At 41.0% G+C, this 18,730-nt stretch overlaps 1 protein-coding gene across 3 annotated transcripts in view; it reads left to right on the forward strand.

The window, feature by feature from the left end:
* The window catches only part of mtmr2 (myotubularin related protein 2), a 117,030-nt gene extending 99,364 nt beyond the window's left edge, over positions 1–17,666 (forward strand). For all 3 annotated transcript variants that reach the window (XM_085998743.1, XM_085998745.1, XM_085998746.1), the window contains 3 exons: positions 6,583–6,696; positions 9,552–9,728; positions 12,376–17,666. In XM_085998743.1, coding sequence (XP_085854869.1) covers positions 6,583–6,696; positions 9,552–9,728; positions 12,376–12,537 — 453 coding nt within the window. In that variant the 3' untranslated portion in view covers positions 12,538–17,666. The remainder of the gene's footprint in view (positions 1–6,582; positions 6,697–9,551; positions 9,729–12,375) is intronic.
* Positions 17,667–18,730: the final 1,064 nt, after the last annotated feature.

Consider the following 18,730-nt stretch of genomic DNA (forward strand, 5'->3'; position numbering starts at 1 on the left):
TCCACCACCTTAAACATTCACTCCCTCCACCACCAGCACACCGGGGCTACAGTGTGTACCATCTACAAGATGTACTGCAGCAACTTGCCAAGGCTTCTTCGACAGCACCTCCCAAACCCGCGACCGCTACCACTTAGAAGGACAAGGGCAGCAGGCGCGTGGGAACACCACCACCTCCAATTTCCCCTTCAAGTACATACCAGCCTGACTTGGAAGTATATTGCCATTCCTTCATCGTCGCAGGGTCAAAATCCTGGAACTCCCTCCCTAACCGCTCTGTGGGAGTAGCTTTACCTCACGGACTGCAGCGGTTCAAGAAGGCGGCTCACCACCATCTTCTCAAGGGCAATTAGGGATGGTCAGTAAATGCTGGTCTTGCCAGCAATGCCCACATCCCGTGAACGAATAAAAAAAATCATCACTATCTTCCACCCGTGATGTTCCCTATGGTACAATGCCCACCTTTGCTTCCTTAAGTCAAAGGGATGCAAACCCGAATGTACCTGCGCACAACTGCCTGAGCCATTCACTGCCAAATCTTCCTTGACCATATACAAAAGCAAAATACTGTGGATGCTGGAAATCTGAAATAAAAAATAAAAACAGAAAATGCTGGAAATACTCAGCAGGTCAGGCAGCATCTGTGGAGAGAGAAACAGAGTTAACGTTTCAGGTCGATGACCCTTCGTCAGAACTAGAAAAAGCTGGAGATAGAACAGGTTTTTAAGCAAGTGCAGGGGCAGGGAAAGGGGGGCGGGGAGGAAAGAGAAAAAGGGAAGGTCTGTGATGGGATGGAAGGCAGGAGAGATTAAGATACATTAAGAGATGGTGCAAGGCAAAAGGAGATGGTAGTGGGACAAGTTAAGAAACAAAAGATGGCTCTAGATGAAGTGTAAATGGCACTAGCAGAAGGAGAGACAGCTGCCATGTGGGAGAGAGAAAAAAATATATAATAAATAAAATAAATGGAAAAAAAAAGGATGGGGCAGAGGTTATGGTCTGAAATTGTTGAACTCTATGTTGAGTCCAGAAGGTTGGAAAGTGCCTAATCGAAAGATGAGGTGCTGTTCCTCGAGCTTACGTTGAGCTTCATTGGAACAGTATAAGAGGACGGTGAGGTCTGAGTGGGAGTAGAGCGGAGAATTAAAGTGACAGGCGACCGGAAGCTCGGGGTCACCCTTACGGACTGAATGGAGGTGTTCCGCAAAGCGGTCACCCAATCTGCATTTGGTCTTCCCAATGTAGAGGAGGCCCCATCATGAGCAGCGAATACAGTATACTAAATTGCAAGAAGTACAAGTAAATTGCTGTTTCACCTAGAAGGGGTGTTTGGGGCCCTGGACAGTGGGAAGGGTGGAGGTAAAAGGGCAGGTGTTTCATCTCCTGCACTTGCACGGGAAGGTGCCGGGGGAAGGGGTGATGGGGGTGATAGAGGAGTGGACTAGGGTGTCGCGGGGGGAGCGGTCCCTACGGAATGCTGAAAGGGGAGGTGAGGGGAAGATGTGTTTGGTGGTGGGATCACGCTGGAGCTGGCGGAAATGGCGGAGGATGATCCGTTGAATGTGGAAGCTGGTGGGGTGAAAGGTGAGGACAAGGGGAACCCTATCATGGTTCCGGGCGGAAGGGGAAGGAGTGAGAGCAGAAGTGCTGAAATAGAACAGACACGGTCAAGGGCCGTGTCAACCACAGTAGAGGGGAATCCTCGGTTGAGGAAAAAGGAAGACATATTGGAAGCACTAGTATGGAAGGTGGCATCGTCAGAGCAGATGCGGTGGAGACGGAGAAACTGAGAGAATGAAATAGAGTCCTTACAGGAAGCAGGATGGGAGGAAGTGTAGTCCAGGTAGCTGTGGGAGTCAATGGGCTTGTAGTGAATGTTTGTCAATAGCCTATCCCCAGAGATGGAGACAGAGAAGTCGAGGAAGGGAAGGGACGAGTCGGAGATGGACCATGTGAAGGTGAGGGAAGGGTGGAAATTGGAAGCAAAGTGAATGAAATTTTCTAGTTCAGGGTGAGAGCAGGAAACAGCACCGATACAGTCATCAATATACCTGAAAAAGAGGTGAGGGAGGGGACCCGAGTAGGACTGGAACAAAGAATGTTCCACATATCCCACGAAAAGGCAGGCATAGCTGGGACCCATGCGGGTTCCCATAGCAACACCTTTAATTTGGAGGAAGTGAGTGGAGTCAAAGGAGAAGTTGTTCAATGTGACAAGAAGTTCAGCCAGGCGGAGAAGGGTGGTGGTGGATGGGGACTGGTTGGGCCTCTGTTCAAGGAAGAAGCGGAGCAGCCTCAGGCCATCCTGGTGAGGGATGGAGGTGTAGAGGGATTGGACGTCCATAGTGAAAAGGAGACGGTTGGGGCCTGGAAACTGTTAAAGTGACGGAGGGCATCAGAAGAGTCGCGGATGTAGGTGGGAAGAGACTGGACAAGGAGAAAAGATTCGGGAGTTGACCACATCAAGTACTACCATGCTTTGCTCTCCTCAGTCAAAACCACTCACTATTCAAAGATATCTTAGAGGGCACGTTTAATCCAAGGCTACTCAACATAGCTACTCTTTACCCGTGTCTTTGCGAGCTATCACTCCATCTCCAACCTCGCTTTCCTAGCTAAGGTCCTTAAACGGGTTATCACCTCCAGCTCCATGCCTACCTTTCCCACTACTCCCTCGTCAAATTCCTGCATTCTGGTGTCTGCCCTTCTCAAGCACTGAAACAGCTCTAACTAAAGTCACGTAGAGCATCCTCTGTGATTATGACTGTGGTGTATTATCCGTCTTTTTACTTGACCTCTCTGCAGCAATTTGACATGGATGACCATGCCATCCTCCTCCATTGCTTTTTCTCCATTGCCCTTCTCTGTGGGACTGCCTTCCCATGGTCCCAGTCCTGTCAATCCAAATGTGGCCAGTGCAGCTGAAACTACGGCTTCTCTACCCTCCTTTGTAATGTTAGTCTCTGGTGTCCTCCAAGGATCTACCCATGGCCTACGTTCTTTCTAAGGTGCACAGTCGTGCATCGATCGGGAGGTCCCGTGCAGGCCGCTCACCAGCTGTTGCCGCTGGAAAATATACCGTGACCGCGCGTGAGTAAAAGCTAGAGGGAACATTGCCCATGGACCCCTCCTCTTCCTAATTAAATGCTGCCCCTCGGTGACATCAACTCCAGGTCAGCATTCAGATGTTCGCTAATGACATATCTTTGTTTTATTAGACAGCTTGTCCGACATGCAGTCTTGGAAGAGTCATCACTATTTCCAGCTCAGCATTTTGAAAACTGAAAACCATCACCTCCAACCCCCACCACAACACACCTCACTCCCTTGCCACTGATTCAATTCCCCACTGTTCTGCCTGAACCAGACTGTTCGTAGCCTTGACATCCTATTCAATTTTGAGCTTCGTTTTAAATCCAATTTCATTTCTATCAGAAAGACTGCTTATTTCTGCCTCCACAACAATACCTGTCTCCGCCCACTGCCTCAGCCCCATTGCTGCTGAAACCCCCCATCACTCGCAGGCTCAATTACCCTAATGCTTTCCTTGCTGGCCTTTCATCCTCCACCGTCCATGAAGTTCAACTTATCCAAAATTCTGCTGTAGATATCCTGTCCCACACTGTCCATCTTGCCCATCATCCCGTCTGCTCTCATCGACATTGGCTTCCTGTCCCCCACTTAAATTTAAAATCCTTCTTGCCTTTAAATCTCTCTCTGGCCTCACACCACTCTATCTGCTATATTCCCCTTCCTGACTCCTACCTTCTGTACACATAACCCTCTTTTTGCCTCGCTGTTGCTGGCAGAACATTCAGCCGTGAGGATCCTACTATTTGGAAATCCCTTCTCTGCCTTGCCACTTCTCTCTCCTCCTTGGAAAAACTTCTCAATCTATCTCTTTTGGTCACCCCTCTTTTGGTCACCCCTCTTTCTGGACTTGGCATCTGTTTTTCTTAGACCTATCTGTGAAGCACCTTGGAGTGTTATAAATGCAGGTTGCTGTGTGGGCTTTTTACAGATGTTGTCATTTTTGAATTTAGATAAAAATTTGTTCACTCTAGAAATTTAGACTGTACCTTCAGACTCAACTATGCCAATAGTCTCCTGGCAGGCCTCCCCTCTTTCACCCTCCATAAACTTGAGCTCATCCAAAGTTCTACAGCATTAAAGGCACTATATAAATGCACGTTGTTGTTTGCATTGGGAGGTTTCTATTGCACTTCATTTCCTGTAAGGCGCTTTGGGACTTCCTGAGGTCGTGAAAGACGCTATATAAATGCAAGTCTTTCTGTTTGAATTCTGGAGTGGTTATCAACAAGAGACATGGGTTGCAATACCTATAGTCAGGTTATTAGGACTGAATTTTTGCTACCTTTTCTTCTGCTTTATTTGAATAGTTAACGGAAAATTTCTGCCGTATCCGTGTTTTGTAAAAGAAAGGACCTTTTTAAGAAGTGGCTCTTTTTTTTGGACTGCGATTTTGGGTCTCCCCTCCTAAACTGCTCCTGTGGTTCAGATTACAGAAGTGGTCCCACGTGTCTCAGCAGGTAGTAATTCTACCCCATGCCTCAGTTTGACTAGCCAAGCTGGTGAAAAATTCTAGTTGCTATGAAAATTGATGGAACTGCTCTGCAAGGCACATGCAGTACCCATAACTTATATGACAAGAGCAGCTTGAGACAAGAATGGAGACCTGAAATGGTGGCTCGTTAACCAAGTAAAAATAGACAAAAACTCATAAAAGATATAGGCCTAGAAATTCAGTTTGGGCCTGCCAGCTGGTTTGCGCCCAAAAGTTAGCGCTGGGCGGGGAGCCATTAGCGACCGTCAGATATTCTGCTTCTGCGCCCCAATCCGGAACCGGGCGCTATTCCAGGGTGTGGCCGCCCCCGCTTGGGGCGCTGAAACTGAATTTCAGCACTGTAGGCGCCGCTGTGCTACCCGATGCGGTGCGGCAGGCTGCGGTACTGCAGGCCTCCTCCTTCTCTTAAGGTGGAGGTGCCTGCAACGGGGAGATCGCCGCTGGATTGTGCCGGCAAATGAGCCCGGCACCACAGAGAAGTGCCGGGCTCGCGGAAAGCAGCCGGCAATGCCGCGGGGGGGGGTGGTGGAGGAGGCCGGGGAAGGAGGTGCGGGCAGGCGGCCGCCGAAAAAGCGGCCGGCCGCACCTCCACCTTTATGCGCCCCACTAAGGCTGCAGTAAGGCCCTGGTCTCCGGATGTAAGTAGCGGCCGCCACGGAGGAGGCGGCGGCAACTGAATATGGGATTTGGGCCGGCATCGGGGCGGAACCGGGGCACTGCGCACACCGATGACGTCATCGGTGCCGGCGCAGCGCTACCGGCTACCGCCGCCATTACCGCAGCGCAAACTCCTCTATTGGCGCAAAAGCCCTCTTTGGGCGAAAACTGGGCGCAAAGCCAACCGAATTTCTAGGCCTTAATATTATAGCGAAAGATGCAGGGAGTCACTAGTACACAAAATATTCTCCCTTGGTCTTTCCTTCTCCTTTTAAGGTTTGTGGTTATACTTGCTGTAATCAATGAAGTGTCCCAACTAGTTTTTAAAAAAAGACAAGCAACTAAATGGAAGGAAAACTTAAAACCTAAAACCCTACAGATGATTATTGGGGCAGAAATTCCTCCCCAAACGCGTGAGTACGGAAGGGGTACTCACGCGTCGGGCCGGAGGAAATGCCGGTTTTCAGCATGCACTGAAAACCGGCATTTCCTCTCCTCCAACCCAAGAGGTGAAGAGGCTAGCGCGTGCGCTGTAGGGGGCAGCGCGTGCGTCTTGGATTTCCTCTGTTTTGGGGGATTTGCGCATGTGTAAAGGCCTCCGGTCTTTACGCTTGTAAAAAGCACACGTAAGTATTTATTTTTACAGGTAAGTGGTGTTTTAGTGTAATTTAGAATTTTTTTTCCCACAGGTTTATTATTTTAAAGAATCTACAATAAGATAAGTTTAGTTTTAGACCCTTTTTATTAAAAATTTATTTAAAAAAAAAAAAAAAAAATTATTGTTTAAATTTTTTAAAACTTATTTATACTTAATTTAATGATTGGGATGTTTTTTAAATTTTTATTTAAAGTTTAAATAGTGTTTTGGGCCCCCGTAGTTTTCATGCGTTTGACAGTTCTTACTCTCAAACTCATGAATGAACCTTCCCCTCCCCTGATTGGTTGTACAGTGCTCACCTGATCCCAGCCGGCACATCGCACTAACTACGTCGCTGGATCAGGTAAGCACTGCACGCTGACATCTGAACCGGGCCTGTGACAGGAAATGCAAGCAGGCCCGGGCTTCAGATGTCAGCGCGCAGGGTGAGTGCAGATCGGGGGCTTGCACCCGCGGGAAGCCCCCGACCTGAATTTTTGGCCCATTATATTTCTGAACCTGAAATTTATTTTGTTTGTTCTGAAACAAATTGAAGTGGATAGTACAATAATAATATGATGACATAGATTTGTTTTGTTGTCCTTTCAATTTAGGTCTGTATCTAATCTACATGTTCAGTTTTTGCAGTTTTTTTTACATCAGCCCATTTAAATTAAATTTCTGAAAACTTTTATTTCCTCAGTTCCCAACAGCCTTTGAGTTTAATGAGTTCTTCCTTGTAACCATTCTTGACCATCTGTATAGCTGTTTGTTTGGAACATTCCTTTTTAACAGTGAGCAGCAACGAGTAAAAGAGGTGAGTCTGACCACTGTAACCATGTTAATTTAGGCTTATTTGTTGCAGTGTAATATTTGTTGATCATTGCAGTAGTGTGATAATCTGAAGCATGCACCATGATATAAACCAAAATTACATGTTCTATGTATAAAATTGTGTTGGGTTTTGATATTTCTTGAATAACTACTGGGCAGGTGCACAATGCATCAATTTATAACTGATTCAGTACTCTTTCCATATAACATTCACCACAGACACTCCACTATGGTGTATAATACAATTCTCCAAAGTAGCTTTTCTATTTACAATAATAAAACCATGCTAATACCCATTAAATAATTTGTTGTACTTTGGTGTGCTGATCTTCCCTTGTCAACCACTCTTGTACTGTAGGTTAAGGGGTGAGGTTGCCCATGCATGTCTGGGAGCTTCATTCACTTAAATAGGAGCTGGCATTTTGGACTAGACTGAGGGATAATCCAAAGACATCTAATCCTTGAAAGCCCTTTCTAGATGGAGTATGGAACAGTTCTGACTCATTACAGTATTGTTTTTTCAGCGTGTAATGTCTCTTGATTTGCTCTCTAGCCAGCCTAAAATATCATGTTCCATTGTATTGAATGGAGCCACTATGTGGTACATGTATACCATCTCTTTAATGTACATCACTCGAGCAGAAACAGATCAAAAGTGGTAGGATCCGTGAGGAAATCCATACAAGGAGTACCCAATTACTATATACTAAGGGTGGCCAACCAACATCTTGTAAGCTGCAAGTAGCTTTTCTTGGACTGAAGTCCAGCACTTTGCACCCACTCACGCATTCAATCCCGATGCGAGAGTTGCAGATAAGTGGTAATAAAACAAGCAGCCTTCCTTCCATTCCATCTGAATTGATCACAGTATCAATAAATTAATTTTACTCCAAATGCACCAGACTAGCAGGCTGTGGGACATGCAGAGAGCACCGAGTTTGTAAACATATTGATCTGGATTTTGCAGTCGGCTGAGTACGCTGCTGGCATCTGAGTAGACTACGAACTTACCTGATGGGTTCCCTCCTTCGCGAACTTGCTCTCTGACGCTGCATACCAGAGGGCAGCGTATTGGCCACGGATCCCGGGGTGCAGCGTGTACGGAAGCGTACCTGGGATCACGTGGGCCTGGGGCTCCAATCATCAAACAGAAAGTGTCTCATTCATTTATAATCTCCGGAAAGGGAAAAAAAACCCTCATTACTGGAGCCTTCCAGGATAAACATCTATACTTTCAGTCTGGATTTTTTTTTAAAGTTTATGCTCCACATAGATGCTGCTTAATTTTTTTTTAATGAAAGTAGCAGCCGCTTCCTCCGAACCTTTCATGGACAAAATCCTAAAATACTTCCATTTCCAGACTCGTTTTTTTTTAATTACTTGGATTTGTCAGGAGGTATCCCCTTGTACTGTGCAAACAGGCCCTACGCCTGTTTCCACCAGCCGTAAAATTTTCCTATGTACAGTAATTGCTGAGCAGTCGGTGGGCAATAGGTTGTCTGGAGGGTGAGGATGAGCTATCATGTCGGAACTTGATAGATCGCAAGTTTGGAATTTAGCTCCCAAACTTGCTGTGCATTTCAAAGGCGGTATGACTGCATACTCTGAGTAAGCTATTATACCCACTGCAAATTCTGATGCATGGTAAATGGGAGGCAGCACTATGATACTATGAGCAGCAGTCCACAGTCTATTACCCCGCCCCCCACCAATTTGGAGGGTGTCGCCCTATGAATTTAACTATTTTGCACTAACTGAATCTGTTATTTATATATACAAAGAACAGGAGGGATCCCAGCAGGGATCATGGAGCACCTCGCTCATTAGTTTCCCTTCAATACCCATGAGTCCTTTCCTTTAGCCAATTACTAATGTACATCCATATCTTACCTTTGATTCCTGCTGACCTTGGTTTCTAACTCAGCCAGCGTTAATAGTACCATAGAGGATTACAGCACAGAAGGTGGGCCAGTTGGCCCTTCATGTCTTTGCTGGCTCTTTGTAAGAGCAATCTAAAACTAATCCTGCTCTTGCCATAGCCCTGTATCTAACTTTGCTTCCAATTTTCCCTTGGAAGATACAATAGTCTCTGCCTTAACCACTTCCTGTGACAAAGCATTCCATGCTCCAGAAATCCTCGGCATACCTAGCCTTTAGATCCAGTATCTCAAAACTCTTCTCGTAGCTATAGTTTCTGATCCCTGGCATTGTCCTGGTGAATCTATGCTGCATACGCTCTATGGCTTTAATGGGGTGCCCAAAACTGCATGCAGTATTCTGACCGTGGGATAACTAATGTTTTGTACAGATTCATCATTACTTTCCTCTTGTACAGTATGTCACTGTTGATAAATCTCTGCTCCTGATCACCATTGATCTCTGCTGGAAAGTGTATGTGTGTGGATGTCAGATGTGGATATGATTGGGCTCGACTCACTGTCTAGGCTCACATATGAAATATAGCCACTTGAAAAGAAAATTGCAAGTAAATACTTGGATATTGAACAAACTAGTGTATTATAAAGAAAGACTTAAATTTATATACTGCTTTTCATGCATTCAGAACATCCCAAAATGATTCACAGCCAACAAAATACTTTTGAAATATAGCTGCTGTTGTTTTGTAGGCAACATAGCAGCCAATTAGCGCACACAACATTTATGTTGAGGACTAATGTATGCAATAGTTTTGCTATGTTCTTATTTGAGAAAGCAGTGATTTTACAAAGAACTAAATGGAGTATGTAAGGGTAAATGATGTAAATTAATTTTCTCGGAAAATGCAATAGAAAATCTATTTCCTGCAAAATTGACATTTAACCTGAATTTATTTTACAGGGATTGCAAAGAAGTACTGTTTCATTATGGGCTTACATAAACAGCCAGCTGGAAGAGTTTATCAACCCCCTCTATGTGAATTACTATAATCATGTGTTGTATCCTGTGGCAAGCATGCGTCACCTAGAGCTCTGGATTGGATATTACATCCGTTGGAACCCAAGGATGAGACCACAGGTAACCATTTTGCCTGTTTTGGTTTAACTTTGTGTGAATATTGAACACCACCAGAGTCAAAAGTACTACAATTTTTCTTGTGAAGATTATTCGAAGTTATTTTGAACCATTTGCTGTCTGGAATGTTTATAGAAACTTCTTGGGGATGCTGTATGAAAAAATGCATCAGGTTTGATAACAGAGAAGGGATTTATGTTCAAGAGTTTCAAAAACTCAGTATCCCAATTATTAACCACTTTTATTTTTAAAGGGAAAAATCATAAAATTAACGTGTTTTAATCTTATTCATTTAAAGCCAAATGATGGATATTAGAAATATTTAAAAATTCAGACATTTTAAAAAAACATCTAAAATGTTTAAAACAAAGGCAGAATATCTGTTTTAACTTCTTTAAATTACTGAAGCCATCGTTTTCAGCCCATGCCACAAACTTCATACCCCCTCTACTGATTCCATCCCCCCTCTACTGATTCCATCCCTCAGCCATCACCTCAGGTACAACCAGACTGTTCACAACCTTGGCATCCAATTTGACCCTGAGCTAAGCTTCCAACCTCATATACTTTCCATCACAAAGATCAACTATTTCCACCTCCATAAGATCGTCCATCATCGCCTCTGCCCATCTGCTGCTGTAACCCTCATTCATGCTTTTGTCACCTCATGACTCGACTATTCCAATACTCTGCTGGCTGGCCTCCCATCCTCCACCCTCCATAAACTTCAGCTCATCCAAAACTCTGCTGCACATATCCTTGCCCCACACCAAGTCCCTTTCACCCATCACCCCTGTGCTCATTGACCTACATTGGCTCCTGGTCCCCTACCACCTCAAATTGAAAATACTCATCCACAAGTTTATATCCTTTCATGACCTTCTCCTTCCCTATCTCTGTAACCTCCTCCAGCCCTACAAGCTTCTGAGAACTCTGCGATTCTCTGACGCTGGCCTTTGGTGCATCCCCCACTCACCTCACCCCATCATTAGCTGCCATGCTTTCAGCCATCTCTATACAGTACACCAGGGCTCTTACCCAGCAGCCTCAAGGCTCAGACAATTTAGTCCTCTATTTGTACCTTTTTACGGGCAAATTTTATGAATTCTCCCATGATGGCTGGAAAATCCTGTGGGGCCTGCTGACCACAGCACTGAATTCCTGATTAAGTTTTGTACTACTAGTGCAAGTTCATTAAATTATTCCTCTATCTCTATGCTCTGGAATTCCTTCCCTAAACATCTCCATCTCTGCAACACCCTCTCCCCCTTTAAGACTCTCCTTTAAAACCTCTTTAACCAAGTTTTTAGACCCCTTCTAATATCTCCTTCTGTAGTTCGGCATCCATTTTTGTCAGACCGCATTCCTGTGAAGCGCCTTGAGAAGTTTTTCTTCATTAAAGGTACTACTTAATACATGTTGTCATTGCAATTTGTACATACTGGCAAAAAAAGTTATTTTGTGCTCAAATCTACTAGTGTTTTTTTTATTCATTCATGGGATGTGGGCGTCGCTGGCAAGGCCAGCATTTATTGCCCATCCCAACTTGTTCTTGAGAAGGTGATGGTGAGCCGCCGCCTTGAACCGCTGCAGTCTGTCTTTGTGGCGGTTTGGTACAACTGAGTGGCTTGCATTTCAGAGGGCAGTTAAGAGTCAACCACATTGCTGTGGTTCTGGAGTCACATATAGGCCAGACCAGGCAAGGACAGCAGATTTCCGTCCTTAAAAACCAGATGGATGTTTACGGACAATTCGATAGTTTCTTGGTCACCATTACTGGTATTAGCTTTTTATTGCAGATTTATTTAATTAACTGAATTTAAATTCCCCAGCTGCCGTGGTGGGATTTGAACTCCTGTCTTTGGATTACTAGTCCAGTAACATGACCACTATGCTACCGTACTCTTAATAGCCAGTTATTGGTTTGGTAGCCAAAACAGGATATTGTAACCTAATATTTTCATAATCAAGTGAAACTTAATCTACTAATAATTTGGGATGAAAACTCGAAATAATATGAAGTACAAAAGAATTAAGTTCATCGGACCTGATTAAATTAACAAGCTAACCTGATGTTAAATTTAAGTGAAGCCTACATGGTTTGGTCAAAGATTTGCTCTTTGAATTTGATATAATTGTTAACTATGGGAAGTCCCTACTGGGGGGATGGCAGTATAATAACATTTTTAAAACTTTGACAATTAGAATTTGTCTTTGATGTAGCCCAAAATATTACAGCAGTTTTCACATTCATGCATATATAGTGTAGGAAGTATACCATGAGTGCACTGCCTGAAAGGGTGGTGGAAGCAGATTAAATAGTAACTTTCAAAAGGGCATTGGATATATTATTGAAAAGGGAAAAATTTGCAGGGCTATGGGGAAAGAACGGGGGAATGGGACTAATTGGATAGCTCTTTCAAAGAGCTGGCACAGACATGATGGGCTGAATGGTTTACAGCAGAAGATTGCATGATTGCAGAAATGGAATACCTTAATAAAAAGCAGTTCTAAATCTGTCTGCAATATAAGCAATACATCACACTCTAATTTCAGAAGGATAAAAAGGGCCATTTCTAGTTATTGATTAGCAAATGGTGACAACAAAAGCACGTTATACTCCATTTTAATCATTCTTTTCTGAATACAGGAGCCTATTCATCAGCGTTACAAGGAACTTTTAGCAAAACGAGCGGAGCTTCAGAAAAAGGTGGAAGAATTACAGCGAGAAGTTTCTAACAGGTCAGCTTCCTCATCAGAGAAAGCTGGCTCGCCTTCACGTTCAGTTACACCTGTACAGACTGTCATTTGAAAGTTGAATTAGTTCTTTTAAAGGATATAATAGCTGTTAAAGACAATTTTTGGAAAGGTCTTCTAATCTTTTCATGTACACAGACAAGCATATATAAACAGGTTACTGTAAATTGTATTTGCAACTTTTTTTGTATGAACAATTGTAGCACTTATTTGCTATTTGTTGGCAAATAATTCAAGTGTTCCAAGTGAATAGACTATGAATTAGTTTTTTCCATTTGGAAGCAAACCTTATTTATTGCACTGACAAGTTTTAACTACCATTCTTAACCTTAATTCTAAAATGAACACTAAACCTTACAGGAAATAACCAATATGCTTGTATGTTTTAGACTGGTTAGCTTTCTTTAATTTGATACTACAGCTCCTAACAGCCAACTGTCATATACTAGGTTTCTTCCCCTCCCTCCCCTTAACCAGGAGGATATCACTCAAAGTACTTGCTGGGTAAAAATTTATTGATGCTTATATTTGATAAAATATAAATGAAAAACTATTAAAAAGGAAAAGAATTACTATTAAACATTCAACATTGATTGGTTAAATGACCATCTCCAACCCCAATGTGTGCTGTGTAGACTTCTTTACTTCACTGGAGCTTTTTTAAAATAAATGGCCATTCTTATTAAACTTATATTTATCCAAATCAAATTGCCATTTTGGTATCCTCACAAAATATTGCCATTGATATTGCACTGCAACCTCAGTTCATATCTGCACTGATGGGGCCGATCCAGCTAAAGTGATGAAAGACTAAAGTATTTTTCTAATCAACAATATAGTATAACAGAACAAATTGTGCAAATTGGTTTTCCACAGAGTAAACCACTTGTCATAGTTGCAGTGCTAGTGAGATATGTAACTAGCGCCACCTTGATTTATTTCTGTAAACCGCCAGTCTCCTTTGTTTAATCTGACATTGAGTACATTAACCTACTTGAACAGAAGCATTTTTAAAGCAAAGCTTGAAAAATACCGAAGTTTTCTTGTTAAATTGTAGTATTTTCATATATACATTTTGAAGTTAGAAAATTGTTTAGTTAAGTATTGGTAAAATATCTGGTATCTACTGAATAAACTGGAAAATGGTGAGGTAATGTTTATTTAAAAAAAACAAAGCTTGTAGTGTAGAAATTAAACTGCTTGTATCTTTTTTATATAACTGGTTCATCACTACTTATCTTCAAAATTATAAAGCCAAACCTGAAATTCAGGAACAAAATTATTCAGGTATAACAAAGACAAAAAAACTGCATAATATAGTACAACTTCTATCCAGAGTAATGCAGTGCGCAGAAATGTGCTTTCAGGGATTATTGACAGAAATTTGGTAACCTATCCAACGCTATGATGTATCTTCAGTGTGCATCTGTTCTATACTTCAGAAAATGGGGCACTGATAATGGATCTGTGATTGAATCTTTTGGAACTATTCAAATTAAACCAGTCTGTGCTGAGACGGAAATCTTCACTAAGTGACTATCCCTTTCCCAAATGTTTAGGTTTCAGGTTAAATTCATGCCATGTTTTGGATGCTTACTTCATGAAAAGCAGTAATTTCACTTTTTAGGTATAAGATTGATTAGCACAGTTTTCTTTTAAGTTTGAATATTCTACGTAATTCCAGCATTTAGTCAGCTGGTGCCAGTCTGTTGTTACTTGTTACTAATATAATAGGTTATTAATTATTGCTAAATCAGCAGTGCAATGGAGGCTCTTTAGCAACTGTAATCTATCTGTGCCTCCTCTGAAGGGGAAGTAATTATATTTTAGGATTATTTTAGCTGTTATAGCAATGTTAAATTCTCTGAATCTTTAATCCAAATTTTTAATCTGTTTAACATTTTACTTCATTGACATGGATGCAAGGATTACAGCTGCTATTAGTCTAAATTAGACCAGGAAAAACATTTAAGTATCCTTCCCTCTCCGATCTACTTAAACAGGAGAGTATAGTTGAATGTTTCAGGGATGCAGGCTCTTCTAATAAATTACAAATGGCTAAAAATAATCTAATCCAATGCCATTACCTAGATGATTTTTAAGAAGTAGTAGTAGTGTGCCTTTTAGTAGTGGAAAGAAATAACTTCAGATACTCGAAGTACAGGCTTCCTGTATTTTGCCTTTTATTAATGCTAAAGCATATTTAAAATTGAAAAGAACTAAACTAATTTTCTGCTTTTTCTGGCTAGATCAAACCTTATTTTCAAAGAGTGAAATATTCAGGATGTGATTTGTAAGTTGTAATACAGATTAGGCCACATTGTAATTGGTTGGAAGCTTATGGGGAAATGTGTTGAAATTTTTTAGACCAAAAAAATGATTCTGACCAATTAGTGGTGGTTTTGAGTAAATACCCTCCTAGGTTATGACATTTACTTAAAGTATATGTTTGGAAGACTATTTGGGTCTCATGTTGCCAGAAATTGATTTTAACTGTCTTAAGATAGTTGGACTGGGAGGGTCATTTCACAGTCCAAGCTGGAGTTCTGTTGTATTTACACCTTGAATCTGCCTCGTAGGAACAAGCACTGACAAACACTTGCATTTATAATTTATCAGTATTTTTCTTTTAATGTTATCAAAGTTTTCTATGTAAATGGCTATGTTTTTCCTGAAGATGTGTTACATTTAGTGTATCAAATAAGCTAGTTGGCTGCTTTGGGTACAAACATTGTGCTAGCAAGAACATTTCAGGGCTGTAAATAACTTAAAGTGCCCGAATTCAGTTGAGTACTGTTCAATTGTGAACTGCATGTTACTGTAGTTCACGTAAGTATTTGAATGAGGAGTCAAACGTTTGAAACATTTCAACTTTGTTTCTTACACTTTTTTTAAAAAGCTTAAGCAGACTTAATGCTAGTGGATGCTGTGTTGTGCAATTAAGTGTACAATCAAAATGTTGCAAGATTCACAACCCGCAGTGTATTGGCCTTTATTATTTAGTTTTCTTGTTCTTATCAACATAATGCTTCAATTTTTCTCTTGCCAGTGAAAACCATCTTTAAAAATAGATGATGCGGGGAAGGTGAACGGAGAGAGAAAAGATAAAAGAAAAAGCTGAACTTGAGTCCTGGCATCAAGTTTGAATTGGTGTTGGAAAATATAGCCCTGATATTTACTGGGGTGGGATTTCCAAGCGAAGGGAGGCGTTCTGGTCAACGCTGTGGAGTTTTAACTATGACCACTGTTAAGTGCTGTAAAATAGTTTAATATTCATAAACTTGTATCCACCCAGTGATTCCACATTACAGAAGTTTGTGTGAAAGACCCAAAAGCCACAGATATGATCCAAGTAAAAGGACATTGCACTATTTTAGATTTGTTAAATGTTCTGTTATATCCTGAAAGGAATCTGCAGTAAGTCATCATGATGCAACTTGTTTATTCATGGTCAATTCCAGTTAATTAGATTTTTTTTTAAACAACAGTCCCTCTGATTGCTCAGCAAGTTTATCCTTGAGTAGCTGAGCCACACCGACCCTGGTCTGTGTTGAGTTGGCTGATTTGAGTCAGTAGAGCAGTGAAGGGATTGCAATTATCCTCAGCGTCTTTGAGATAAGGAAGGATAAATCGGTCAGGATCACAACTGCTAATAACTACCCAATGATCCCTGCTGGAACTGCACATATGTAGACTTTGAGTGAGAACAGGAATGCATTTGACTGTGATGCCCTCCATGGTCAGATAACTTACCAACACTAATGAATACTGACCTCTTGAGCAAGGTACAGCAGTGTGACTGCTGCCTACGGGATTGTTAATGGGAGGCAAGAAAATGGTTAGGGGCAGGGGGAAACAGTTTGCCATTCATTAGCAAATGAATTACTATTAACTCCATGGAATTTTTAAAAAAGAATACAGCTGAAATTATGTAGCAATTTATACAGCTGAAACCTCCATGGGGCAGGTGGCGAATGGAAGAAAATTTAAAATTAGAAACTGAATTTTGGAAAAAAAACATCCATGTTATTATCTATCACCAAAACATTGCAGGAAAGTAATGATTTTCTTACCTGTCCCAGTCTTCCTGCTGAAATAGCAATGCTGCATAAGTTGAAAATAATTTTTTTTTTAATAAACCACACAGCTGTCATAAACTGGGTAATGGACATAAAATAACACCTTGGGTTGTTCTTGCATTGTAATGTAGTGTAAAATTGATGTGATTCATAGTAATGCCCTGGGTAATTAACCTATGCATTTAAAAAAGAATATTATACAGAAACAAATGCTTAGTCTATGCAAGTGTGTTATGATTTGTATTATATTGTCAGAAAACTAAAATTAATGTAGAGCAATATTTTTCTTAGAACTGAATTTTTCCTTGAATATGCAGGTTTTTAAAAAGCCACAAAGTTGTTTAATCTCTTAGCCCAGGGCATTTTTCCACAGTAATTCTTCATTGGTGTAGACTGAAGTTCAAGTTCATCACGTATGTACAACGCTGGCTATTTAATTAAACTAAATTCAGATGAAAAATTAAATCTGAATTCTATCTTAATTTTTAGTACTGACATTCTAAAGCCTACTTACTTTGTCTTTAGTTGTGCAGTTGAATCCTGACCAAATGCATTGTGCCAAGACATTTTTATGCCTGATGTCATGATTTCTGTAGACTCATTGTAGGTAACAAAAAAAAATAACCCTTTAATTGTGCTGCAGCTAAATCCAATTGGGCATAACTGCTCAAAGATCATAAAGTTAAGTTATCTTGAAGGCTGCCACTTGCCCCATTGAGCTCAATCCTACATAGAAATCTACAATCATCCTGTTCAACTGTCTCTTGAATAAGTCCAGAGTTTTTGCCTCCACTGCCGTCACCAGAAGATTAATCCAGGTATTAATCACATTTATGTGAAGTGTTTTCTGACATCAATGTCAAACTTGCCTTTTATCAGTTTGTACTTCTGTTCTCTTGTCCTGTTATGGTTTAATGAAGTAATGCTCAGGATTAACCTTTTTATTCCACTTAGTATGCTGAACGTTAAATTCTCATTGCGATTGGTGGAAACAAATCTTTATGCAACATTTCGTGGTTTTATTTGGCTTGGATAGAAAATTTAGATAACGTTTGTGCTCATGTTTATGACTGCTCTAGAAATAAAAAGTGCCTTTTCTAGTTTATTGCTCATTGTTCTTAACTCATTTCAGCACATATGATCTTTGGAATTTCACTGGCTACAGCTGAAATTACTCTAGTACTTTCCCAGAATCAAGAGCATGTAAGGACAATAAAACTAAATACCATTATAGGTAGTGAGTTAAGATATCCATGAGTTACCTGAACAGGAAATACTTTCAAAAGTGCACTGTATATTTTTTAAACTGTTCTTTCATGGGCTGCTAGAATATTCTAATAAAGACTTGCAGGTGGTAGATACTGCGCAGTGTCTTTTACTACATGTCTTTTCAACAACTGACCCATTTAAAACGCCAACTTAAAAAAAATTGCCTTTCTATAATGAACTAAATGTATGATCAAGTTGACAATCCCACCTAGTAAGACATGAAAGCTAGTTGTACTCTGAACACTCATGCAAAGTCTAGCAGGTAACTAGTAGAGTTTGTACAGATGTGTATTATGGACATACAATAAAGAAGGTTTCTTTGCAAAGTTTGTTTTTATGATGGTGTGAATGAGATAAGTAATGATTTATGGGTTTTTCCCCTTTTTCAGCTTTGTTTGCTGATCAAGATGAGGGATTTTGGTGTGGAGAATAGAATGCTATTTTTGACTGCAGAGTCAGTAGCAACCATGATCAGCTGCAGAGGACAGCTCATTCTACTTCCCTTTTTCAGTGTGCTCCCATTGTGAATTTTAGAATCAAAAATTGGTGGCTGGTGAACTATATGCAAAGACTGAGAAAGATCATAGCAAAAGTGAGTAACTTTTGTTCAACCTCTAAATACAAGGAGCATATTGCAGTCTCTGAGGGTTAATGCCGACTGTCCAAGGAATTTAATTATGGCATCTCCCTTGTCATATGGCCTTTCTCTGCTCTGTTGTATATTAATGTCTTGTTTTGAACATTAGTCTTTTTCCTCCTGATAACAGAAGCCCTAATGCCCTCTTTCCTGTTTTCTTTTTGCTTCGCTGTAAATTGGTGCATAGATCCCAATTTTAGAAGTAGCCCTGTAAAATTTTTTCTGTAAGTTTTGAATTGTAATTCTTTGCCTTGATTAGTGTT

Source organism: Somniosus microcephalus, chromosome 10, assembly GCF_052327205.1.
Source record: "Somniosus microcephalus isolate GS21.2 chromosome 10, FLI_Smic_1.0, whole genome shotgun sequence".
In the NCBI taxonomy this organism is placed as follows: Eukaryota; Metazoa; Chordata; class Chondrichthyes; order Squaliformes; family Somniosidae; genus Somniosus; species Somniosus microcephalus.